Source organism: Rhincodon typus, chromosome 21, assembly GCF_021869965.1.
Source record: "Rhincodon typus isolate 14 chromosome 21, sRhiTyp1.1, whole genome shotgun sequence".
NCBI lineage: Eukaryota > Metazoa > Chordata > Chondrichthyes > Orectolobiformes > Rhincodontidae > Rhincodon > Rhincodon typus.
Genome location: NC_063352.1, coordinates 12,327,443 through 12,353,811, shown reverse-complemented (window position 1 = coordinate 12,353,811; position 26,369 = coordinate 12,327,443). Strand labels below are relative to the sequence as shown.

General features: G+C 36.9%; 1 protein-coding gene and 1 pseudogene across 3 annotated transcripts in view; one reads left to right on the top strand and one right to left on the bottom strand.

Annotated features, from left to right (window-relative positions):
- The window catches only part of axin1 (axin 1), a 115,456-nt gene that overhangs the window by 65,317 nt on the left and 23,770 nt on the right, over positions 1-26,369 (top strand). For all 3 annotated transcript variants that reach the window (XM_048609546.1, XM_048609547.1, XM_048609545.1), the window contains 2 exons: positions 15,134-15,230; positions 23,453-23,590. In XM_048609546.1, the coding sequence (XP_048465503.1) occupies positions 15,134-15,230; positions 23,453-23,590 (235 nt within the window). The remainder of the gene's footprint in view (positions 1-15,133; positions 15,231-23,452; positions 23,591-26,369) is intronic.
- LOC109935792 lies at positions 23,967-24,416 on the bottom strand (annotated as a pseudogene).

Sequence of the window (26,369 nt, the reverse complement as noted above, 5' to 3'; positions counted from 1 at the left end):
CATGGAAACCCACACAGACATGGAGAGAAAGTATGTGTGGAGTTTGCACAGTCACCCAAGGCTGGAATTGAACCTGTGAGGCAACAGTGCTAACTACTGAGCTCTCATGCCACCCCGACTTAAATCCCAGTGATTGGGGGAGCCCAGGATACCAATCCCAGACTTAAATTCAGCAATTGACAGAGTTCATTACAATAGATCCCCCTACATTACTTCCCCATAAATAATTCCTGAACTGAAGGTAGAGATTCTAAATCAATTTAAAAATAAATAATTATCATAGTGATTTTAAGCCCAGGTCTCCAGAACATTTCCTGGATGACTAGGTTATTTGGTAATAATGTTCCCAGGCCATAATCTCCCCAATTCAGTTAGCTAGAGTATTCTTTTGTTTCAAACTATTTTCATTCCTTTTCGAGGCTCCTTCTGCTTCTCATCCCTATCCTCAACACCAACCCCTGCAGCTTCCTTCATCTCTGCACCTCCCTGAACCTCTTAGCCTCCACCTTCCTCTCCAAGCTTGAAGTTGTCTTTTTACCTTGCAGTGGCCTTCTCTTTTCTTCCCCCCACCTCCCATCAGCCTTGCAGCCTTCCTTCCCCTCCCCAACATGTAGTGTCCTTCTTTCCCCTCCCCAGTTCTATAATGTGAGTACAGTACTTAACCTTCTGGGTGCTCCTCCAGTCACAAGTTAATTCTTTTCTGCTGGTAGGTTCACTATCAGCATAGATGTGGTTGAGAAATAGCCATGAGCATCTGAGACTTGAATCTGTGGAGGAGCAGCTCCTTACAATTCCGTCTGTTTCTCGTTTTGGGTGGTTTTGGAGTGGGGGGGGTGGTGGTGATGTTGGGATCTCTGTAATTTTCATTTTTTTCCCTGGGCCTTTTGGGAGTTTTCATGGTTGAATTTACCCTAGCCCCCATGCATTTTGAGCACTAGATTACCCATCAGAAAAAGCAATGTAAAAATCACATCTTAAAATAAGCGATTCTGATTGCTGGTTTCAATTTGTGCCTTGTGCAGCATTTCAGTATTGTCTGTTATTAAAAATTTGCAATAGTTATCAACCTTTAGTAGTTAAGAAACCAAATTAGTTTGTGTTTCACTGTTTATCAGTTGACATTTTGTAGATTTGATTTCATTTTTCTTTTGGGGGGGAATTTCTCCAGTAGATATCAGTGTGGATGGATGTGGGCTTGTAATTTTTTAGCTATGAAGACAAAAAGTTAAAATACAGTTAGTAAGAAGTACATTAGAATGGCTGAATTTGACGTTGAAGGAAATCTTGGATGAGGGTTTCAGTGGCATATTGATCTGCATGTTGTTATGAAGCTTGATGTAGAAGCTTGTGATAGAGAATGTGGAGTCAGAAGGATGAATGTAAAATAAAAATTAGAAAAATACCTTTTCAGATAATAACCTGAAGCAGTGGCTGAGCAAAGTAATGTAATCCATAGCAGCAGCATGACACTTGGTGTTTGGGGAGCTGGTGATGACCGCTTCAATCTTTCTAGTATATAATTTGGCAGAAATCCTGTCTTATTCAAGACTAGTTGTCAGCCAATCTAATACCTGAGCCCATGAAGGTTTGAAAGATGTACTGGGCAGGTAGAGCTTCTGAAATCGGTATAGCTGGTACGCTATCTTTGGATGCTTCACTAAGTGACAGTAGCTAGATGAGCATGAGCCCATGAATACATCCTTTGAGGAATGCAGAAGTAAAACTGTGGGAAAGGGAAGAGACCACATTGCTGTTGGCGGTACTGCAGTTACAATTTGATTTAACACGCATTGACACCAAGCTAGGAAAATCTTTCAAAAGTATTTGAAAAGTGGCTACCACCAATTAAGAATATTTCACGTTAAACATAGAAGTGCAAAATTACAGAAAATATTATTGCAAGTTGTTTTATTTCAAAAAGCAACTTAAAATGTCTGCACATAAGCTTGCATTTGCCTATTCTTATGCTTTAATTTCTGACCCACCATTTTTTTGAGTGACTTGCACATTAATACTTGACTGAAATGTTTGAAGATATGGCTTCCAAATAAAAGGTAATAAACTCGAGGATCGGTATCGTTAAAATTTGCTTGTCTCGGAGGTTGTTCTGAGCTGCTATGGAGGTATTGTTTGAAGATGTGAGGAAATCATCAAGGCACTTGCCTTCGGACACGGAAACACCACCTAGTGATCAGATCATGTAAAAAGATCAACAAATTTCGAGCCTCCTTCTTGCTTTTGGATGCAATATAGCCAGGATCACTGGTTTAAAAGATTAAAGAAGTAGAATTCTATTTATTTTGGAGAGAGTATGTTAAAGAGACTGCTACTGGAGGAAGACTATTAGTTTATGAACAGGACGTAAGCTTATACTATCAAAATAGATCCTCTTGGCTGTGAGCAAAGTAAACAACACAAACCATACAGGCCTGTTGGGGGAAGAGAGAGAAATGGAAGAAAAATGGAAGACCAATGTCATGAGATCAGGCTGTGAAGTTGTGGAATTCGGAGTTGAGCCCCAGAGGCTATAAGTGCCTATGCAGTAAATAAGGTGCTGTTCCTCAAACTTGCATTGTGATTTGTTGGAACATTGCAGTAAGCTCAGGACAGAAATGTTATCATGACAACAAAGGAGGGTTGTTGAAATAGAAAGCAACTGGAAGGTCGGGGTCATTCCTAGAAATGGCAGAAGTGTTCCACAATGCAGTCTGCGTTTGGTCTTGCCAATGTAAAGGAGATTGCATTGTGAGCAGCAAATACAGTAGACTAGATTGAGCAAAGTACAAGTGAAACGCAGCTTCCCCTGGAAGATATGTTTTGGTGCCTTACACAGTGAGGAGGGGAGAGATGAGCATTCACCTTACACAATCTCCTTTATAGGGGCAACCTCCAGTCTGACTTCATGAGATCTGACCTCCATCTTTCTTACATTCTTTTTCTCTCTCTGTTTTTCTGTCTCTCCCTCTCCCTGTCACAACTACTTTACATCTCTATTCCTCTTTCGCTCTAATGAGTAATCCCTTTGTACTGGACCTCCACATCATCTGTTCCCTTTGTTCCTTCTCTACCTCTGTCAAAAATATAAGAAATACCATTTTCTAACTTTTTTGTTCCAAAGTGGAGCCATATCAGACTCAAAACATTGTTTCTCTTTCCATAAAAGCTGCAAGACCTGCTAAGTTTCTCCAGCATTTTCTGTCTTTGTTTCAGATTTCTAGTATCTGTAGTATTTTGTTTTTACGTTCACTTGGAAAACACTTGTCGGTGCTTCATTGTTTCGTGCAACACACAAGGAAAAGTTGTTCTGCTTTTTTAAAAATCTTTTCTTGAGCCCCATTATTACCATCTATTTGCAAGCTTTTATTGAAGTTCAAAATGCTTAAAATCAGTAAAATTTTCATTTTCACAGGCAATGACAGAGTTCCAGTAGTCATGCATTTTGTTTCTGCATTCTAAATTGGCCTGTTCGTACTAATGTAATTTTTTTTTTATTGCCCATACCTGCTTTTGAAATTTGTGAATCTTATCTAAAACCCTTCTATGTGATCCACATTCTCTTTTTTTTTTAATCCCCACAATAGCTTAATTTTCTGTAAACACAACTTGTGTTCCAAGCTCAGTTGCCAGGTCAAAGTACTGCAGATGCTGAAAAGCTGAATAAAAACAAAAAGTACTAGAAATACTCAATGTGTCAAGCAGATCTGTGGAAACAAAAAAAAGTTGGCATTTTAAGTCAATTTTTGTTTTGTTCTTTTCTCCGCACGGTTTAACCTTACAATCTCTATTAAATGCCATCCCTCAAAACTGATGATTTTCATTGCTTTGTCATTCCTAGTGTTCTAAACTTTACATCTGTAATTCTTTGCTGACCAGATGCAATATTTTTTAAAACAAATTCACATTTCGAGATTCAAGCTGAAGTTTCGTAGAATGTCGTTTAATTTTGTTAGCAGACTTTTGGTTTGACTAGTCTTTGGATGCCAGTAATATATTTGACATCGGATGATACTGTGTTTCCTAAATGAATTGATTTGTGTATTCTAACTCGTTTCCATTTACTTTTGTTAAATATTGAATGTCTTTTCTCTTTCTCATCACCAAAGTGTATATTTTGTTTTGTAGTTGAATGTAAGCCTATATCTACCACACTTTTTCCTTTTCGACTGTATTGGTTGATGTTTGCCAGTTGTCACCTTTTGGTGTAAGTGCAGCATCTGCTTAGTAGATGTTGATGGTTCTTCCCTTCTGCCTTTAAAACATCTATCTCTTCTGATTCCGTGAGATGCAGTCACTGTACAGGGAGAAACTTCCAGTTGGAGAACACAGATTTATCAAACCTCTCTTGGTTGCTTTTCAACCACCGTGTTTGTACTAGCATCTGATTGTTGCTTCAGTAAATACCCCTGATGAACCAAGGAAACTTTTCTCAGTGTTGATTGTCTTCCAGCATATTCATGAGATGACTGTGATGTATGGTATCAAGTGCTTGTGTATAATGAATAAAATGTAAATGGAGGTAATCTTGTATCTTATTGGCTCTTTCTGCTGAGATTTTTTTCATGCTCCTTTACCTTGTACAATGCTTAAAGGGAATAAGCATTGACCAGTGAAATCCCCAGCATTTTATATGGTATATGCAATGATATATGTAAACAGCAGGTAAAAATATTTAACTGGAGTTGGAAACTAATCATGGACGAGAGTAACAACACCGACTCTGAATCTCATCAACATTAACAACTCCATACAGGTCGCTGACATTGCCATTGATGGTCTGTGGGTTATACACTGAGTCAATTAGAGCAAATAATGATTTTTATCTAATGCAAAATGTTTCATTGTCTGAGACTAGAAGTTCTTAATCTAGTCTTGTTGAATCTTGTGTAAGGTTGCCTGTGACTGTCTTTAACGGCAAAGAGCCGATAGCATGCAATTTTGAGCCCGGCCATCAAGAGCTTCGAGCTTTGTGGAGACTATGCAATTGTTTCTCAAAATTTTGCAACGTCACCTCCACAGTGGAAATTTTGAAAATACATTTAACTTGTACTCAGTCATTGCTAAATGTCAAGTTGTTACAACAAGTCAAATGGCCAGTTGTGAGAGATTTTTCAGCAGGTTACTCAGTTTTGTTTTTGAAGTCTTTCCAGATTCAAAATAACTAATTTCTTCACTGTAGTAGAACTTTTTTTTTGTAAATTCGGGAATTCAGAATTACTTTCTTGTTTAATTGTCTCTGAAGGTTGTGAGTTGTGATCCATTTTAGATCAAGGTTTTGTATATCTCGTCCTACCCTGTGAAGTACTAGTTGAAGATTTTATGGCTAACTCAGTATAAATACTTTTCAAATTAAAAATCAGAAAATGTATGTTTAAAAAACATATTTAAAAATTGATTAATGTATTTTCATTTATTTTTTAATTTCAGATTTATAGCATCTGCCCTTTTTTTGAGATCTCTAATTTTGGGTTGTAGTGGTTTGTGCCCAGAATTGTTAAGACATTTGGTCTTGATGTGTTAATAGCCTCAGGGTTTGAATTCCCATCTGCCTGCCCAGATTGGTAATGGTTGTGTAATAGATGTTTGTAGGCTAGTGTCTGGGATTACAGTTTTTGCCTGTCGGGGGGGAGTGAGAGTGAACATCCTTTGGATTTAAGACACTGCATTTGAATAAGGTATAAGAGACAGCTGTGATTGTGAGATTTCCGAGCACTCCATTTGAAAACCCTAATTTTTTTGTCCCCCTTTGAATTTGACGTGACATAGAAATGTGTAGCATGAACAGATCAACACTTTAACATCCATTTCTTAAATTACAGTGCATGCAAATGTCAAAACCATTTGCACAAATGCAAAGGTAGAAGTGCTGCTAGCATGAACAAAGCACAAAAAAGCATAACAACCTGAAAAGTAGAAGACTGCTGTACCTAATTGTTGCTTTTGGATAGCAAATCCACAGGCTTTTTTTCAACTGAAATGGATAAAGCAACAAAAAAATCCTAGTCCCATAAAATAACACATCATCTGACTTAATACAAGCACTGTCATGGAAGATCCATTTAGTAGAGACAAACATCACACTGAAAATGCAAAACTATCTTAAAATGCATTTGCTATCATGCAGAGGAGAAAACTCACTAGTACAAGCAAACAACAATTATGTCCAATGATCAGAGACTACATTCCAATTTGCATTGTTTCCTAGCTAGGCAATGGTTAAACTTTATAATCACACACTTTGTTTACTTAATAATTAAGGCTTTGAGCAATTTATATTGCATATTTTAAAACTACAGATGAGTTCATGCACGGCCAGGTGTTACTAACAGAATAATACCTGTGCATGAAATAGTATAATGGACGGAATTTTGTGGTCAGTAGCAAAAAAATAATGCTCACTTTTCGTAATGCTTACATCTGCCCACAGACATCTTGTGGTTGAGCAGTAATTTGCACTCACTGGGTGTCTGATACAGTGCACTGTCCTCTACAGGAAAGATGGGACTTGTGTGAAAAGGATAGAAAACTAACTCTTACACTAAACAGATTGAAGAATCGATGATGAGGCAAGCAGAGTCAAATGTTCATTCCAGATTGGGAACCCAGTGCTTGGAACATTTCCTAGGTTCTGATCCCTCACCACATCGGAAGTCACGGTTTTAAAGCTGCAGTCAATAAGGGCCTAGAGGCATATTTGGTGCCTAATTAAAGGTGTTGGTTGAAGCAGGAGTTGGGTTCTAGGCATTGAGGGATAATTGAAAAGACAAATGGCAGCCATAACCGGGATTGCTGTTGTCTGTTTTCCCTCTTCGTCTATTTACATGTATTGTAGTTCTTTGGACTGCAACTCTGGGTAGTCCTGACCATTTTTCTGAACCCTCCCTTTTTAAGGCCCTGATGAAGACTGCAGCATAAAGGAAAGCTGTATCTTACTGACCACCTGGATGAAGAGCAACAGCAAAACTGACCAAATAGGCGTGGCTTGAGGTTGCCATTGATGCCAGCAGCCTCATTCTTCTCCAGTCCAGTTGACACTCTGCTTTCAAAATCAAGCCTTTCAGCTTTAGCACTGACAGCTCTGCGCCACTGCATGACAGCTCTGTTTCACATTTACCTTTTTAATATGAAGTTGTTACGCTGTATTATGAGAGCTGTTGCCTCTGTTGTGTGCTCAAGAGTTACATTCAACTGTGCCGCTGACCCTCTGAGTTCTCCATCCTGGCCATTTTGAAAATTACTATCCATTACTCATCATATTATTAAGGAGTTCTATAATGAACTCAGCAAGCAATTAATTAGAAGTGTGGGGACTGGCAGGTCACCCTCACTTTTTTTTTTAAATTCAAGCCTGTCACTAAAATGTAGACGACCAGTGACACCTTCTGCAAATTTCTGGCCCCTTTCCTGTCCAATCTCACCATTGAAAATACAGCCCACAGAATCTGAAAGTATATAATGTGAAATGAAGTACAGTAAGTGAAATAGAAATGGAAAGAAAAATTTTGATGGGATTGAGAGATGCAGTTTTTTAAAAATCATAAAGCTGAAGGACTGAGACTGCACATTATAAAAGTTAATTTTTACTGTCAAAAAGGTGCTGTGGCAATAATTAAGGCTCGCCACATTGCAAACAGTTCAATTTTGAACAAGTAAGCCTCAACATACTTTTTCCAGCATGTTTGATACATACCACAAATTCATAGTTTGCACATATTTGAATTCAGAGGTGCTTGGCATGGTATTGTTAGAGCAAAGCTGTGGAGGAGTGACTAATTTGACAGCAACTTTCTGTTTTCCATCTTTTACTGCACATATGCAGTGCTGGAACGTTTTGTCAGCTTTGTATCACAATGGTGACAGTTAATAAATTCATGCTTATTCTTACGATAATATCCTAGGCCCTTATTAAAAATACTGACTTTACATTGGCTATGCCACAGAAAATTCACAGCTTCTTTATGTAAAACAAAATCTGGAATTGCTTGTAAAGTCAACTCTGCTTTCTAACTTGGGGAAAAAACTTTATTTTTATTCTGAGCTATTTTTGAATTCATATTATTTAGCTTTTTTGACACAATTTAAGATAGAATCATTTTTGCTATAAACAAGCTAGGGTTAACATTATAAGCAGAATTCAGCATAAAATTAGATTTAGATTCTTCACAGACCAGGGCTCAGCATGTCTGGATCTGCGGGGAGCATTGGTTCTTTTTTATATGGAGATTAAGAGGAACAGGGCCTATGTAATGAGCAGATAAAAGCTAGAGATGGAAAGAGATTCATTACACATAGCTCTTAGCATTCTGGGTAGAGGTTTACACCCAAAAAAAGGAAGTTTGATGTTCCTTCGTTGTGCTCATTCAGTGAACTGTGAAACACTTTGAAGAAGTTTATCTGTAGTTTGAGGTTTCCTGGGAGAGTTGCTGGCTAGCTGGTAAGGAAGGCATTGAGCAATATGAAAGCGATTCGGATGCCAGGTTATTAGACTTGGGCAAACCTATTGGTATGATTGTTTCACTGGAAGTGCATGCATTCTAGTGTTTGGAATCAGATACTGCTCCCGTTAAAGAAATTGTGTTTCTTAAAATCCTATTGCAGAAAATTAAAAATTGATATGCATCTTGTGTTTAAAGTTGTATGCCCATAGGGTTCTTTAAACTTGGATTACATTATCCAAAGAGATCTCCAGAACCAGTTTTATAGAAATAAATCTTTTGATAATTTAGAAGGGCAGGAGATGTTAGCATTTTAATTCACATTTCCATTTTTCCTCAGTGGCCAGTACTTAGCCCATCATTATGGTCTCTATTCTCTAATGAAAACAACAATTCAAATTTGAATGTAGTGTAGTCAGCACAGTTCCAGTTATTTTTAAGAGGATGTTTCTTTATGAAAGTTTTCCTGCTGTAATTTAAACCTTAAACAGGAAGATGTTTTTTAAAAATATTTAAGAATAGGTTGATAAAAACATGTAAATTTGCTAAGCTAAAATAAAGTGAAGAACTGTAGTGCTAATGATCTGGAACAAAAACATTGAGAAACTCGACAGTTGTGACATCTGTGGAACAAAAGCAGAGGTAATGCTTCAAGTCCAGTGACATTTCTGAACTCTGAAGTTTGAACTCTGCATTCTCTCATATCTGCTGAGTTTCTGCAGCATTTTCTAAATTTGGAATGCATTCATGTGAAATGGTTTGGATTTTGGGGCAATGGGTTGAAATTCATGTAAACTGAATAAATAAATAGTGGAACACTCATCATATGACTTCCATTCCCTCCTTATGAAATTCTCTGGTAAATTCCCCATTTCTTCCCATCTACCTTGGGGGGAGAAAACGTAATGCTTCAAATTTGAAATAAAAAAACAGAAAATTTTGGAACTGTTTCATAGTCAATAACTTAGTTTTCGAAGTGCAGTCATTGTCATGTGGCAGCTGATGGGATCGATGACCAATTTAATTGTCTTTGGCTTTAATTATAAGAGAATTGTTGCCTGGGAAAATGGGAGAACACCCTGCTCTTCAGTTAATGTCAGTAAATATCTTGCACGTAGTATTTCATCCAAAAATGTCACTTTAACAATGAAACATTTTTGCAGATTATGGTTACTTGCATGATATTTAAACAATCAGGTATGTGTTCTCTCTGAAGCTTGTAATAGTATTAAAATGGTTTGTATAGGACAGTTAATGCTAGAAAATTTACAGGAATTCAGAATGTGACAACAGATATCCCAGTAAATGGAGGTAAATTTATATCACCAAAATAAGTCCATCTAATTAGCCTGCCATTGTAGAGTTGTCTGACCTTGAATACACTGTAATGTGAAAAAAACTTTTTTTCAATTGTCTCTCTGATCAGAAGTTATTTTCAAATCTTGTCATCAACCATATAATTTTCTTATGCTATTATATAATGCCATAATTAAAAGTTAATAGTATAATACTTACAGAGAAAAATTTAAATGTACAGATTGCTGCATCTACTCATGCCATCTTTCAACTTCTTCTAATTTTTCCCTAATTGTCTTCCCAATTGCCTTGGCTTTGTGTTAACCTTGGAATGACATTGTTAATACCAGTGACTTCCATGATATTTTTCCTTCATTTTCCGCAAGTTTTCTATATTGTGCAAGTTTTCCACCATTCTGACTAAATAGAGCCCCTTCGGTAAATTTTTATCGATTGTACAAATTTCACATTACTGTTAGTAATCCTTCTACTGACTTCTTTCTGCAGCTTCTCCTTAGACTGAGTGGTTTTAGCCTAATTTACCAGCATGCCACAACATCCCACTGTACATGCCATGTACAGTGACCCTGGAGATTAGTCTTTATAAGGTTTTGAAATAATGCTTTCCCCCACCCCCTAGCCCCACACGTTAACAGTTCAGTCCTTGTTATAAATAAACATGCAATTTGCATACAACTTGAGTAGCAGTTGCCGGTCAATGAGCAGGAATGAAAATGTCAGCTACTTCCAGCATCTTGAGCCCATCTTTGTGCCCCCTCCTCCCAACAAAAAATCAGTTTACATGTTTCATGGGCATTTTATTGGTACTTAATTTGAATTTTCTTTAGGTAATGCCAGAGCAATGGCCAAAGTAAATGCATGTAGTGCATATCATAACTATGTCGCATCACCATTTTGCTATACAATGCCTCCAGCTGAGCTGTTGAAATAAAATGTGACTTGTAGTGCTCCATTGTTACAGTTTAATTTTTTTGATAGTTTAGATATTCTGGTATTAAACCAATCAATAAGGATCAATTTTTAATGTCACTTTAAAAAAAAATTTTCAAATTTAAACTGCAAGCAATGTTTGCTGTTTGGTAAAATGTGTAGTGCAACAAGACTGATAGTGTTAGTGACATGATTGCAGCAGTTCTAGATAGGTGATATCCTGTAAAGGAATTAACTTCAGTGAATTAATTATGTTCTGTTGTTAGAATATTTTGGATTTGATTTTCTGCTTCAAAAAAGTTATATTAATTACTGAAAGTTATTGCAATTGTGTAAAAATACAGGTCTCTTCAATTCAAATTATGTATGTAATTTATGTGTCCTGCATCTGTTTTGTTACATCTTTGTCAACTTTTTTTTGCCTGGAGCAATTTTACAAAATTGAGTGGAAAAAAATACCTGTCACTCTGAAATAGAATTGAACAAGTGTTGTTTACAAAATAACAAACCCAATGATTTTAAATCCCATAACTTAGCTGCTACATAAAAATGTTTGTACCTTTTTTAAAAATAAAATATGCACATATGACACTACTTTCATTAATCATAGGTGCAACCCTGGAGTCTTCGAGATTAAATGTTAGCATGCATTGTGCTGTACTTCATTAAAGAGGAGGAGGAGGGGCAAGTGAAATTAATGAATCCAAATGTGGCTTTGTTTGAACTTGCTGCTAATGGATGAGTTGGCAAATAATGTTAAAATAGTCAAACCTTTCAAGTTCAGAGGTGGCACTAGGGAATCAATCCAAGGGAACATCAAAGCCAGCACAGCAGGACAGAACATGTGTTTGAAACTGGATAGATTAGAGGCCATTATCAGTGGTTTGCCATGATGATGTGAACAAAGACATGTTCTTCTCTTTAGGATGGCGTTGAAGTGTAAAACAAAACTTCCCAGCACCCCTATGTGGGAATTCAAACTCTATATATATCTATTGTATGCTGGGGTAACATGGATCTTCATCCTGCTGTTACAGACCTATCCTTATAACTAAAGTTACCCATATAATTAATTTTAACTGCTGTATCCAACAACAATCCTGAGGAAGTATAAAATAATTTATCAGGGTAACTCTTAAGTCAAATTTCCATTTTTCATTCACTTTGATGGTTTTTCTTGAAAGTATAAGTAAGTTGCCAGTGACTTAAAGCTGTTTTAGTTTGACCCAGTGTTAGAAACTCCGAGCTGATTGCTTTTTCAATGTACTAAGGGAATGTAGGACGCAGGAGCAGGAATATGTCATTTATCCACTTGTGACTGATCAGGTTCCGGTCTGCAGTCCATTTTCCTGTATACATCTCGTAACCCTTGACTCCCTTTATCTGTCAAAATTTATCGAACTTTGCATTGAATATATGCAAAATCCCAGCTGCTGCTGCTTTCTGGGGAAGAAAGTTCCACATACTGACAATGTGGGGCGGTGGGAATATTCTCATCTCTGGCTGAAAAGAGAGAGACCACTTATTCTTAATCTGTGTTGCCTGGTTCTAGTCTTGCCACAAGAGGAAACATTCAGCCTATCAAGTGCCCCCAAGATCTTGCATGTTACAGTAAACTCTCACCTTTATTCTTCTAAACTTCAATGAGTAAAGGGCCAACTTGTTCAAAAGCAATAATATCCTTTTGCAAATAAAGAAACCAAAGCTATACCAGTTGTGGTTTCATCAAGGCCCTGTACATTTTCTTCCTTTTAAATGCAATTTCTCTCACAATAAATGCCAAAATTTGCTTTCCTATTTATTTGGTGTGGCTGCATACTAATGTTTGTAATTGATGTACCAGTGTACCCAAATCACACTATACCACTAAATTGTGCAGTCTATCCATTTAAATGAGATACTGCTTTTCTGTACTTCCTGTCAAAGTGGACAAGTTCATGTTTCCCCCATGATACTTATTGATATTAAATTATTGATGTAGGTTGTGAATAGTTCAGGACCTAACGCTGAAGAAGTTACTGGATTCGAACCATTAACTCTGTTTCTCTATCCACAGGTGCTGCCAGACCTGCTGAGTTTCTCCAGCAATTTTTATGTTCATTTATTTCAGTCTGCAGCATCCGCAGTTCTTTGTTTTAATTACCCTAACACTGATCTCTATGACACACCACTAGTTACAGCTTGCCAATCCGAAAAGACCCAGTTGTTCCTACTGTCTGTTTCCTGTTAGGATTATTAAGGATTTGTTAACTAACTTATTTATCCACGCTTGTTATTCCTTCACCATATTGTTGTGCAGTAACCTTTTGATGGTACCTTACCGAATGTCTTTTGGAAATCCAAGTGCATCATGTCTTCAAGTTTCCCCTTTTATCTACCTTTATTGTTACTCCTTAAAGAACCCTGATAACTTGGTTAAGCTCAATTTCCCTTTCATAAAACCATGTTGATCTTGCTGAGGCTTTTCTAAGTACCCTATTTTTGGTTCCTTAATGGATTTCAGCAATTTATCTATAAGAGATGTTAGATTAAGTGACCTCTAGTCTTCCTGCTTTCTGTCTCACTCTATTCTTGGGTAAAGGTGTTACATTAGCTTGCAATATGAATGTGTTTTCTAGGCTATCTTTGCCGACCTGATTCACCCAATTTGCATGTAGATTGAACCCAGCTGTGATTTTTGTGGTATGGTACATGTCCAACTTATTTCTTCCTGTATACTGTCACAGTGTACTGTTAAGTGGCCTGTGGAATACTTTCACAAGCGACTTCTTATCTTTCATATTTCTTAGCTCTATACAAATTAATTATATATCTTGTTCTTGTGAGCTAATTTGGTCTCCCACTACTGTACCAATTGCATTATTTGTTAATAGAGATACTTCTTCATCTCTTTGCAAATATCTCATACTCTTCAATATTCTGGTCCCAGACTTGGGCACTGTGGATGCAGGGTAACCACCAGCCTGTTTTTATTTCAATCCATGCTAACAACTCATCCATTTTGTTACAAATGCTGCACACTTTCAATGAGAGAGCCTTTAACTGTCTCTCTACCATTCTTGCAATTACTGCCCTTATCTACTCATACACTGCTAAATGTATACTCTCCCTTCTTTACATACTCTGATTATTATTATCCAAATCACTATCTTGTTTCATGATCTCATGATTTCCTATTTAAATTGACTCATTTCTTTTCACATGAACCCCAATATAAAATAATATAACTAATATACAAACATAACATATCTAAGAATGTAATATTTTCTGTAGAAAAAATGTATATACAGAATTGTGGCATATTTGGTACTCTTTCTTACAAGATGAATATTGCCGGATATCTCACATTATTTGCTTTCTCATCTTTTGTGCCTTGTCAACGTTGGTCATTTTTGTGGTTCTTTGCTGGACATTTTTTAAAAAATACTATTTGCGCTTTACACATAAAGTACGTTATTAAAGGCCAGATTTAATGAATATAAAATACATGTAGTGATTACCTTCTAAACTTGGAGCAACAAAACAGGAGAAAGGGTCACCGGACCCGAAACTTTAACTTTGATTTCTCTTCACAGATGCTGCCAGACCTGCTGAGCTTTTCCAGCAACTTTTATGTTTTCATGAATGACCTATAGTTTCTATGCCTAATTAAAGTTGAATAAAATTAAGTTGCCATTGTTTTCAGATAAACAATACTAATAGGTAGTGTTCAGTGATGGGAAATTTAAATATAGCCACCACTGTTTGCAATATCTTGGCAATGTCGGGTAGAGAACTTGATTCAGGTTGGTGATTTATTGAAAATGATTACTGAATAGTGCCGATTGCTTATCTTATGGATTCTTCAAGCACACATGAATCTGTTCACTGGGTTGTTTTGCTTCTTCACAGATCAGTGTTTTCAAGAGTTGTATATCTTAAACTGCTATAAACTTTATTTCTGGTAGTGTTGTTACTGTGGAGGCCCAATGATTTAAATGAGCAGCTTCAAAGGGCAAGTTTTCTAATTGTTGTGCACATGAGTGTTTACAACACGGCCTGGAAAGTCAGCTTACACCATACTATTTCTGGAAGTGTGTCACTGTTTTTGCTAAAGTTGACCTCTATGTGCAGGAGAAAAAAAAATCCAGTCACAGCTACTTGTCTGAAACTATTTGTTGTAGAGGCCTTATTATTTTTCTAGTTTTACTTCTCTTGCTACCTTTTTTCAGTTGAATATTATGAGAAGCGCAATAATGATGTGGATTGATTGCTTGAATATCCAATTGAATAAACTTTGCTATAGTTTCAGCACATTTCTCCTGGTACAGTGTGTATCCATTTGTATTTCTATTGTACGTTTTGGTAAAATATTGTTTGGCTCAGACGTAGTTTCCAAGGTGGCATGAATAATTTCATCTCATAATTCCTTATTCTGCTATGGTTTAATGAAACTGCCTTTTTTTTTTGTGCAGAGATGGAATTCCACCATATAGAATCCGAAAACAACATCGGCGGGAGATGCATGAAAGTGCCAAAGCAAATGGGCGAGTGCCTCTACCTCACATTCCTGTAAGTATTACACCTGCAAATATACTTTCTGCAGGTGAGTAGAAAACATTTTTGAGTGTGGCTCTTTAAAGTCTTCAACAGAAAGGTAGATTTTAACTAAGCCCAATTCATCTCATTGTTCTTTGTCATTTCTCCTGTTGTCATAATATTTACCAAAATCTTCAAACTCTGCAAACAGTGGCTGACTTGGAGCATCAACTAATGTAGTGAAATGCATTCTTGTATTTAGATTGGAGTTTGTTTTGTATGCGTTCTGCAAAAAGAGTTAAAAAGCAGAAGCAAGCCTGCAGGTGTTGAAAATCTGAAACACAAACGGAAAATACCAAGGCACTCACTAACAGACCAAAAGAGTTGTCATTTTCGATAGAATCCTTTCTCAAGCCATTTTTGCTTCAGTAAAGGTACACGTTTCTTCTGTAAAATTCCTTGCATAATGTCCATAACCAAAGATTCTTGATATTTGCTGTGAACAGTTTCTACAGGATATATTTTTCTGTAATCACAAATCTGTGTCAAAGACACATTTTTAAATTGAGTGATAAATTGACGGATGACTACTTCATTATTTAGGGACAAATACTTCCCTACATAAAGCAGAAAGAAAACCAGTGGCTGATCCTCCTGATTAGAGCCATCTTTTTGTCATTTAAGAATTGCCCATTGAACAATTATTACAAGTGCAATGAGTCTTTTATCGGTACTGGTATAAGAATAGTACCCTGTTGCCGGATGTTGCTAGCTAAATGTACTGCACTTAACTTTAAAGATTAATTAAGTTTGGTGAGGTACACTTCAGTAGGAGTCTTCAAGGCCTTTTTTTGATCAGGACTTTTACCAGAGCAATTTTTTAATATCTTGTGGCAACTTGATTTTTGTTCAGTTCATGCATTTTAACACTTAGGGTGTGTATTTCTACAAATACTTAAGTCCTTTAACTGGGATGTAAACCAGTTTGAGTGCCAGGAACGGTGGGATAATATTCCCTCAATTCTTTTTTATTTCTGGTACAGGAGACACAAACTATTGGGAATGTGGAAACAGAAAAGAAGTCAATTGGGGAAAAGAAATATTGATTGTTTTGGTGTTTTCCTAGTTAACTACAGGAGTTCAAATCCTAAATGTTGTTATAGGCCTCCTGGAGATAGGTACGTATGACACAGCTTTGTGGAGCGCTACTATTTAAGAGCTATGTTTAAACCTGCAAATTTAATTGGATAAGGGTCTAAAATAGACAGTGATTCCTTATTACAACTAAGATGTATATTTATGTATATATGCCAAAGAAAAGCTCAACTTATGTCATTGTAACTAATTCATGATGAGTCCTATAAATGCAAACAGATGAGATCTCGTGTTTGTGCATGAGATAATATTAGCTGTATATCAGCTTCAAAAACGAGATCATAAATATCCCAACTTTTACTTTTGTGTTATGATATATATTTTAAATTTTTAAGATGTTCCGCTTGAGCAAAAAAGATCAAATTTATGCAAGATGCTGGGGAAGGCCATTCACCTTTAAAGTAACTTTTCTATTAAAACATTTGATCTCAAAACCAGGAGGATTCAGAAGGATCCTTTGATCAGTGAACCTGAACTAATTCTACCATGTGTTGTTTACCAATTAATGCAGTCTTTTCCAATTGGTTGCTTTGTGATTGGTTCACATTAATTATCATTGTGAGGTCATCTCTTTCAGTTCAAAATAGCTGTTTGTATCTTTAAGATCAAGCCAGAACCATGCAGTGAAAAATAAAAAATCAGAACAAGTATTTTTATTTACTCCCATTTTTTAGGTGCAAAGAATAAAAGTATTTGTGAAGACGATATTGTATTTTATTTCAGCATCTAGTTCAGTGTTGAAAATTGGGGTATTATGAAGTGGTCTCCAATCTGGTATTCCCACACTATCTACTGCATGTTTGAACTGTGCTGTAACTAAGAACGGGGTGACTAACGGATATAATGGTCCTAGTATTCATTGTCAGTTCGCATCTCCTGTACAAATTTTAAGTTACCAAACCAGTAGAAAAAAAATTATTAAAGAACAATTTGTATGATGTACTGGCAACCTCTTGATATCTACAACATGTCTGTAGAAGATTACATTGAAAATTTAGATTTGTTGCTTCTCTGATGTCGACTAATGTTGAACAGTTCCACATTACTGTGCAATTGAGTCTTTGTTTTGCCGAACCTACAAAAAAAAATTGCATTAGCCATTTATATCATTATATGAAGTTAGAGGTCTGGAACCAAGTTCTAAGCAGATTCCAAGGAATGGAGATGGCTGCTGTTTGTAAACGAGTGAAGCCATACAGAACTATTTGTGTATAATTGTGAATTTGTAACCAAAGTGAAAAAAATTAAACAAGTCTGAGGTTGTAGTCCATAATCTGTACTATATGCACTCCAACTTTGAGTTCAGTATTTGAAGGTTTGTGCCTTAATTGGTTAGGAAAACTAGAGTAACATGAGACATTTCAGTGTCGCTATTAACCACAGTTTTATTTATCATGATCCTAAACTTGTCGAATGTCAGTGCACTGTTCTTCGCTGAAGTAAGAAATCTCTGCCAATGACATAATAGAGAGTTAGTTTCTAGCTGTTCTGACTTGAGATAGCTTCGCGCAAGGATAATCAGATTGGGTTTAATTCCATCAGTACAGTCGTAAGTTCTTCACCAGAAGCAGCTTGGATTCTCTCAATCTCTACTCTGTTCACATTCAATATGGCAAAAGTAAATCCACCATCAAACTAATCTTATTAAGGGAGTTCAGTTAGCTTTGGCTTTAAATTAGATTATATTCATCCTTAAGCTGCAGAAGACCTAGTCTTCAGCTTTGATCATTTGCTTGTGAATAGCTACAACGATTGGGCACTGGCTATTCCCAGCTGCGCAGCCCTCTGTTCATTCACATTGCTGCTTTTACTGCATGGTTGCTGTAGAGAAGCCTCGACTGATCAGCCTTATCCGGATGTGATTCTGTTTTATTCATCACTTCTAAAAAGATGAAACTGAATAGGGGAAAATTGGTTGGCTTTGCCACAAGTTAGATCTGAAATAAAAGATATATCCAAGTAGGTTATCTTAGCTTGTCTTCATAGCTTAACAATAAAATGTTACAATTTACACAAAATCTCTGAAGCCCTTCATCTGACTTCAAAGCACTGAATCATTTGAGATGTAAATCTACTGATATTTCAACTATAGCAATGAGATATTTTAGAACATTGGCATAAAAGCTAAACTTGAAGCAAGGGAAAAATAAATGTCAGCTTTGAAAAGAAGGGCACAACATGCTGTTAAATTCCCGGCTTTTATCCTCACAATTAAGGTCTCTCAAATAGCACTGTAGCTCAATAAAAGTGAAGAATGGACACTGAGTAACAAAAAAAAGGTTTCAGCATTATAGTAAATTGTAACTGCGGGGGTGTAAGGGAGCTGGAGAGAAGATTTCCTGTGTTCACTGCGTATAATGAAATAAACTTAATTAAAAGCCACATTTTATGAATGTTGTTACATAATCCTCAGAAAATCATCCTCAGTGGTTATTGATGTAATATTCTGACTTACATATGTGTATGCATATATCATCTAGGCAATAATGTAAGTTTAGCCAACCCGCCTAGCAGGAAACTGAGTGAATTGAATCAAATACCCATTTTAAGCCCCTGTCTAATGATTGATTTGCATTGATTTCAGACAGTGCACTTTTGAGTTCTGGGTTCAGCCATTCTAGTCCTGTCAGTTTCCCACAGGTGGTTTAGGTTAAAATTAAACCGATTATGTTTTGAAAGAGCATTCTGCTGTTCTGTTTGTCCCAGATGTAGCTGTTAACCAGTGCATAGAATTTGCAGAATAATTTCACTATCTAATTATTATTTCCTAAAGCTGCTACAGCAACTTTGAATATTTTTGTGCAAGTAATTTTTCATCTAAATATACATAACTCTCCCCAACACTTTTTTAACCAGTCTAACTGGGTGAATTGACATTTTTCCCTTCAAAACTACAGCGTCTCATTTGTTAACTTAAATACTTGTAATTCAGCTGAAGTTACCATCCAACTGTAGCAGTGTTTGCTTAAATTTCTGAAGTTACAGTTCATACAAATTTATGACCATATTGTTGTGATCCTTACTTGTGAAACCCTGTTAAACTTGATGATCACAGTACAGCTATAAATCAATGAAGGGAAAATCAGGTTTGACACATTCATTATCGTCATAGTCATACAGCACAGAAATAGATCCTTTGGTCCAACTCATCCATGCCAACCAGACATCCTAATCTGACCTAGTCTCATTTGCCAATATTTGGCCCCTATCCCTCTTAAACCCTGCCTATTCATATACCCATCCGGATGCCATTTTAAATGTTGTAATTATACCCACCTCCACCACTTCCTCTGCCAGTTCGTTCCATACACACTGTACCCTCTTAATGAAATTGTTTGCCCTCCAGTTCTTTTAAATTATTCCCCCCCTCACCTTGAGCCAATGTCCTCTAGTTTTGGATTTCCCCACCCAAGGAAAAAGACCTTGGATATTCGCCCTATTCATCCCCTTCATGACCTTTTAAACCTCTAAGGTCACCCCACAGTCTCCTGTGCTCCAGGGGAACAATTCCCAGCCTATTTAGCCTCTGTCGATAACTCAAACCCTCCAGCCTTGGTACATTCTTGTAAATCTTTTTCTGCACCCTTTCAAGTTTAACAACATCCTTCCTATAGAAGGGCGACCAGAATTAAACACGGTATTCTGAAAGTGGCCTTACAGTTGCAACATGACGTCCTAACTCCTATACGCAAATGTTCTGACCAATGAAGTCAAGCATGCCATAGGCCGCTTTCACCATCCAGTCTACCTGCAAGTCCACCTTTAAGGACCTTTAAGGCCCAAAAAGAAAGTAACTCGGAACAGCCTAAAAATAATCCAATTTCAGCAGTGCAGGATGAAATACATTATTGTATTTTAACGATATGCATTTTCATAACTTTGCCAGTGGTGCAATTTAAGTGTTAATAGTTTAGTTTGTAAGTACTGTTTCTGCACAAACCTCATACCAAGGTGGCTAAGCATGGTAATGTAGTCACAAATTTCAAAGATGCATCCTATCCCCAGAATCTGATTCATAAGATGTAAGAACAGAAATAGGACATTCACCCATCAAGTCTGATCTGCCATTGCATTAGATTATGACTGATCTGATAACGCTCAATTCTATGTTCAAGCCTTTTCTCCGTAACTGTTGATACCCTAACTAATTAGAAATCTATTTCTGCCACAGCCTCAACGGTAAAGAATTCCACAGATTCACTACCTTCAAAGAAAAACTCCACTTCTGTCTTAAATTGGAGAACCCTAACTCTGATATTATGCTGTCTGGCCCTAGACTCTCCCAGAAGTGGAAAGGAAAGGCGAAAACCTCTCCATATGTAGCCTGATAAGCCCCCTAAAGAGTCTTGTACCTTTCATTAACATCTCCTTTGATTCCTCTAAATGCCAAGGAATACAAACCCAATCTTAAAATGTTTCATGGATGCTGTGTATACTGACCTGGCTTTAGACCCCATAGTGTGTGCCAATGCAAAGAAATCTGAATTTTACACACATCTCAACTATAAAGTATTTGAAATTACCTGAACTGGATTTAGGTAGTAAGAATCAGGCCACCTTGAGGCTATTTCTCAATCTAACAGGTATAAAGCAGATTTTAGTAGGACTCATTGGAGTTTTAATGTTAATCACTTATGTTAACAAAGATTACTTTGTGTAAGATGTTTAATACAGAAGTTTAACTGACAGTTTAGGTGCCAGTGAGTAACGTGCTCCTCTTTTCCTGTCCATGTTGTAACACAGCTCCAGCAGTATAACTTTATTCCCTGTATGCCACATTTTTCTGTCAGTTGTCTTGTAATGAAATCCTGAATCAACCAATATTATGTGAAGCTTGACATTTGCACAATTATCCTATGTATTTTAATCCACCTTAGCTAATCGGGCTGCTCCATTTGACTTTGTCTATTAGTCCTAAATTTTCTAGGTTGAATCTATAACCTTTGTCCCATTTAATTTCAACAGGGATTACATTTCCTTTACAACACTTTCCAAGACCTAACAAGATGACATCTCGGATAGTTGCATTATGGGTTGGGCCCAAGTTTGTGGAATAAAAGGAGTATTAGTAACATAAATACAAATTTGGCTGAGTGTTAGGAAGCAGCTTGCAGTAGCTAAAAGATGTTTTCTTGACTGGAGGAATGGTTGTAGCAAAATACCCCTGCAGTTGGTGTTAGGATCCTTGACTTCTTGATACATAATACAGTAATCTCCCTGATATCCAGTACACGTGGAGAAGGGGACTGCCAGCTGGCTGAACCTGACAGGTGCATGAGCAGTACTAGTGGTGGGTCAACCCATTGCTGCCACGAGGGGAATGTGCGTTTTAAGAGAGAGCAGCCGGGGCCACTCGTACATATCGATATGTCTGGCCATGATAGGTGATTCTACATTTATCAAAAAGGTAAGCATTAAACTTGCTTTAATAAAGCATCTGATCCGTCATGCCCTTCCAGTCGCTGATTCCAGTTAAGTACCCGTTATCTGGATCCCAAGCATCAGGAATTCCCCTTTTGAATCTTGGATGTCAGGTGCATGAGAACTCCAGATGCTTATCGTCCGTATAGTGGGAATTTTACTGTAATAACCTGAGGCGTGGTATTCAGGGCACATTTTCAACATTGTGTATGATCTCAAACTTTTCAGTGCTTCCAAGTTTCATCAAGATGGTGTGGAACTTCGAAGATTGATGGAATGGATGGAAAATAGTAGATTTGTGAAACAATTTGATTGCAAAGGAAAATGTAAGAAATAGACCACAAATCTACAAGGGATACAGGAGCAGAGGGATCAGGGAGTATGTACTACTAAATCAATGAAGGTGGCAGGACATGTTGAGAGACTAATTAATAAGCATACAGATTTCCAGGCTTTAATAATGGAAGTATCCGGTATAAAAGCAAAGAAAGTTATGTTAAATTTACATAGGACACTGGTTTGGCCTCAGTTAGGGTATTGTGTTTAGTTCTGGTCACCTCACTTTTGGGAAGATGCAGGGCAATAGTGAGTGCAAAAAATTCCCAAGAATGCTTTCAATGACCGGGGATGTAGATAGATTGGAGGCATTAGTACTGCTCTCCTTTGAAAAGAGAAGGATGAGATCAAATTTGATCATAGTTGAAACTGAGGCGTCTATTAGAAGTAGATGAGGAAAAACCTTTCTCAATGGTGGAAGGATCAAGGACAGGTAGAACTGATACAAGGTAGTTGATAAAAGAAGCAATGCCAACGTGGAAAAAATATTTTTCATGTTGCCATTGCTTCTTTTATCAATTGCCTGATATTTAAATTGGTTAGAATCTTGAATGTGCTGCCTGAGTGTGTGGTGGAGGCAGGTTTAATCAGTGCATTGAATAGGGTATTGGATTGCTACCTGAAAAGGAGGAATGCCACAGGTTGATTGCTCCTACGGAGAGCTAGTGCAGAAATGACTGTCTGAGTGCCTCCTGTGCAGTTAGATCTGTGATTCTGTGAAGTTTTTCTAGTCTTCATTCATGGTCTGATACCTGGTATCAGAGATAATGCCTTTTCCTTGCACTGCCTCCAAATGTTGATTGTCTCTTGCTAACTAAAACTTGATACAACACACAAGGTTTCATTACAATTTTCTTTGCTACAGCATTAGCATACAAATCAATGTAGATTTGAAATTTGTTTGGTTTTGTTGATATATTGTTGCAGACCAACTTTAGTATCCATTTCAACACTAGCTGTGAAGCTTTTTCATGTCTTGCCTTTTATTCCTCTGCAATGCATTAGATCTATATAAATTTGTCCTTTTTCTGTGCAACTTACTCTGTAATTTCCAATTTGCATTTTCCAGATACACTAACTGTGCTCATTTGGTACCATTTTGCTCTAAGCTAACTGTATAAAGTTGAAACCTCCAAGTGATTTTTTTTGTTGATTTTAGAAAGGGAAACTGTCGCTTTCATAATTCTTGTAAAGCTGGATCTTGTTTCTCATGCGTTTTCAACATGAATTGAAATGCTATTAGCTCACTTCAATATTTTACTGGCTTGCTGTGAGAGCAGTTCTTTCAGAAAATTGTATCAATGTCAGCCCTTTATTGACTTGTAATCTCTTGATCTACCTAGCGCACGTATCGGATGCCAAAGGATATCCACGTTGAACCAGAGAAGTTTGCTGCGGAACTCATCAGTCGCCTGGAAAGTGTACTGCGAGAACGAGAGGCGGAGGAAAAGCTGGAAGAACGGCTAAAACGCGTAAGAGCGGTAAGTTTTGTGATGAGAATTTAAACCATAACTTAAATGCATCTTAACTCATCAGACTAAAATGAAATCTTTAAATGCAAATTTAAGGCAGTATTTGTCTGGCCTTCTCACTTGTTGCAATGTATTTTATTCTTGTTTATATAGTTTTGCTATGTGGCAACAGAGACCCTGATAACCAAAAATAAGCCAGAAGTAGTACAATTAGGAGATCCCCATGATGTAATGTTGCACAAATTCATTCAAGATATCATAAGTACATCTTTCAATACATTACATTAGTCCCCTCAGAGAACTTAAACATGCAAACATTTATTTTTAAATCTGTGCATCCAGACTTAAATTACTTTTAATTTTAAAAACGTATTAGTACACCCAATTATAAAACTTTTGCCATCAATATACAGGCTCCACTGACTCCTTTGATTTTCTTTTTAGCTTTCCAGCTGAAGAATTTTGCCTTGTCAATGACTGGTTGTTCAGGCAGCCTGCCTTTGTCCAAACTTTATAGTAACCAGCATGTACACCATCAATAATAGGTGCCAGTCCTTCAGGTTTCTTGGCACAGTTTAATCAGGTCTGTTTACTGACCAGTGTCCACAGCTTATCCAGATTTATAGTCAGGCAGAACAACTGTCATCTCAAGGAGAATTAATGTTTCATGTTAGCTTTTCCAAAGAACCTGGATAATATCTATCAAAGTTGATTCTGTGATGGTGCATGCTACCAGCATTTCCACATCACCAGGATGTTTCCTGTGTTTACCAATTTGGCCATGACCGTGGCTAACATGTCCTCTCAGCTTTGTTTTTCTCAATCTGAATGGCATCTTGGGTGATAGAATTCTGAAAATTTGGCTATTTTTGCATTATGCCCTTATGCTTCTAATGCATTGTAAAACCATAGTAAGTTGTTTTACTCTGCCTATTATTCCACCTTATTAAATTTATTCTTTTTCCATAATTGGCCTCTTTTGGTGAATGTAGTAGATGGAAAGGCAATCTGTAAACTCCTCCCTATTCCACAAAGCGCTGAATTGTTTGCATTGGTCAATGTGTTCGTACTTCTGAAAAAACAGTGATTCCTGCCTATTTTCTCTTTCTCAAGGTGTTGTTTGAATGACTAATTGGTCTGAAATTACTGCTGCGCGTTCAAGTATTTCTTGGCAGCCATATTTTGGTTATTTGGCCTGGTGAAATAAATCTGTGCAACTGTTTCAGTTTCTGTTTTTAGTAATCTTCAGGTGTTTTATCCCCTACATGAATAGTATAACGTAATTTTAAGATATGAGATAGTTTTCCTTAAGAATTTTTGAATGAAATGTTGATGTTCAGAATAATAAAGAATTCATTGGTGGTAGCAATCTGTAGTGAAGCAGGTAACAGTCAATTTATCATCACCAATAAGATGGGGGTAGGAGAAAGGTAGAAGGAAGATACCTTTGGGCAGTTTGTGATTAGGGTTTTTAAAACAATTTGTGATGCTTACACACCTCTTGCACAGTTCCGTGAAGTTCACAGTACATTTGAGTAACATTAATATTTAGCTAGATATATCCTGTGATGTAGTTAATAATTGATTTAACTTATTTCTTTAATCAGGAAAGAGCCCGTAAGATTGTTCATGTGCATTTTGCTGCAAATAGCAATCTACTTACAAAATAGCAATATCTGTAGTTGGTGACTAGTCAAAAGATGCTAATGTTCATCATTTGTAAACTGATCCTATAGTGCCATCTGCAGGCCTATCACATAATTTAGTATCACTTCCTCAATCGCATTGCTTTCACAATTCACCACACTTGATCCATAGTTGACTTTTTGTTTATTATCCAGTTATTAAGATCACTTTTATGTGGCACCTAAGACTTCAGTTATGACATCTCTGTTGCAGTAATTAGATATTCAAAGATAATAGCAGTTTTATGTCAGATTACAAATGTGTATCTAACATGGCAAGAAACTTTAAAACAAACTCAAAGAGAATATGATTTAGTTGGACTTAACGTATTTTTAGATTATGGCTTAACGATTTATTTGTATGGTGTTTTGTTTAAATTTGTTTTGTACCTTTAAAATAGGCTATAGTCATATTACCACTTTTAAAAAGAAGAGAGGTCAAAGTGAACATAGATCCCTCTGGGGAGATAGTTATGGGAAAGAAGAAAATGGCAGAGAAGTTAAACAGATATTTTGCATCAGTCTTTACAGTGAAAGATACTTTGAACATCTACAACACTAAATAATACAAGAGGAATTAATTACTATCACCATCACTGGAAAAGTGATATTAGACAAACAAATGGGGCTAAAGGCAGATAAGACAGATGGTCCTAGTGGCTGGCATTCTAGGATCTTAAAAGAAGTAGCTGCAGAGATCGTGGAGGTATTGGTTCTAATTTTTCAACAATCCTTGGATTCAGAAGGAATACCAGAGGATTGAAAAACTACCAATGTGACACTCCTATTCAAAAGGGAGGGGGCGGATGCAGGTAACAATAGTCCGATTAGCCTAGCGTCTATTGTTGGAAAACTGTCGGTATCAATTATTAAAGAAGTAGTAGCAGCATGTTTGGAAAATCATAATCTAATCAAGCAGAGTCAGAATGACTTCACAGAAGGGAAATTGTGTCTGACTAATATATTAGAGATTTTCGGGGAAGTCTCAACCAGAATAGATAGAGGCCTGCTGGTAGATGTGTTGTATTTGGATTTCCAGAACACACTTGACAAGGTAGGATTTTGTGAGGTAAGGTAAGAACCCATGGTGTTGGGCGTAGAAT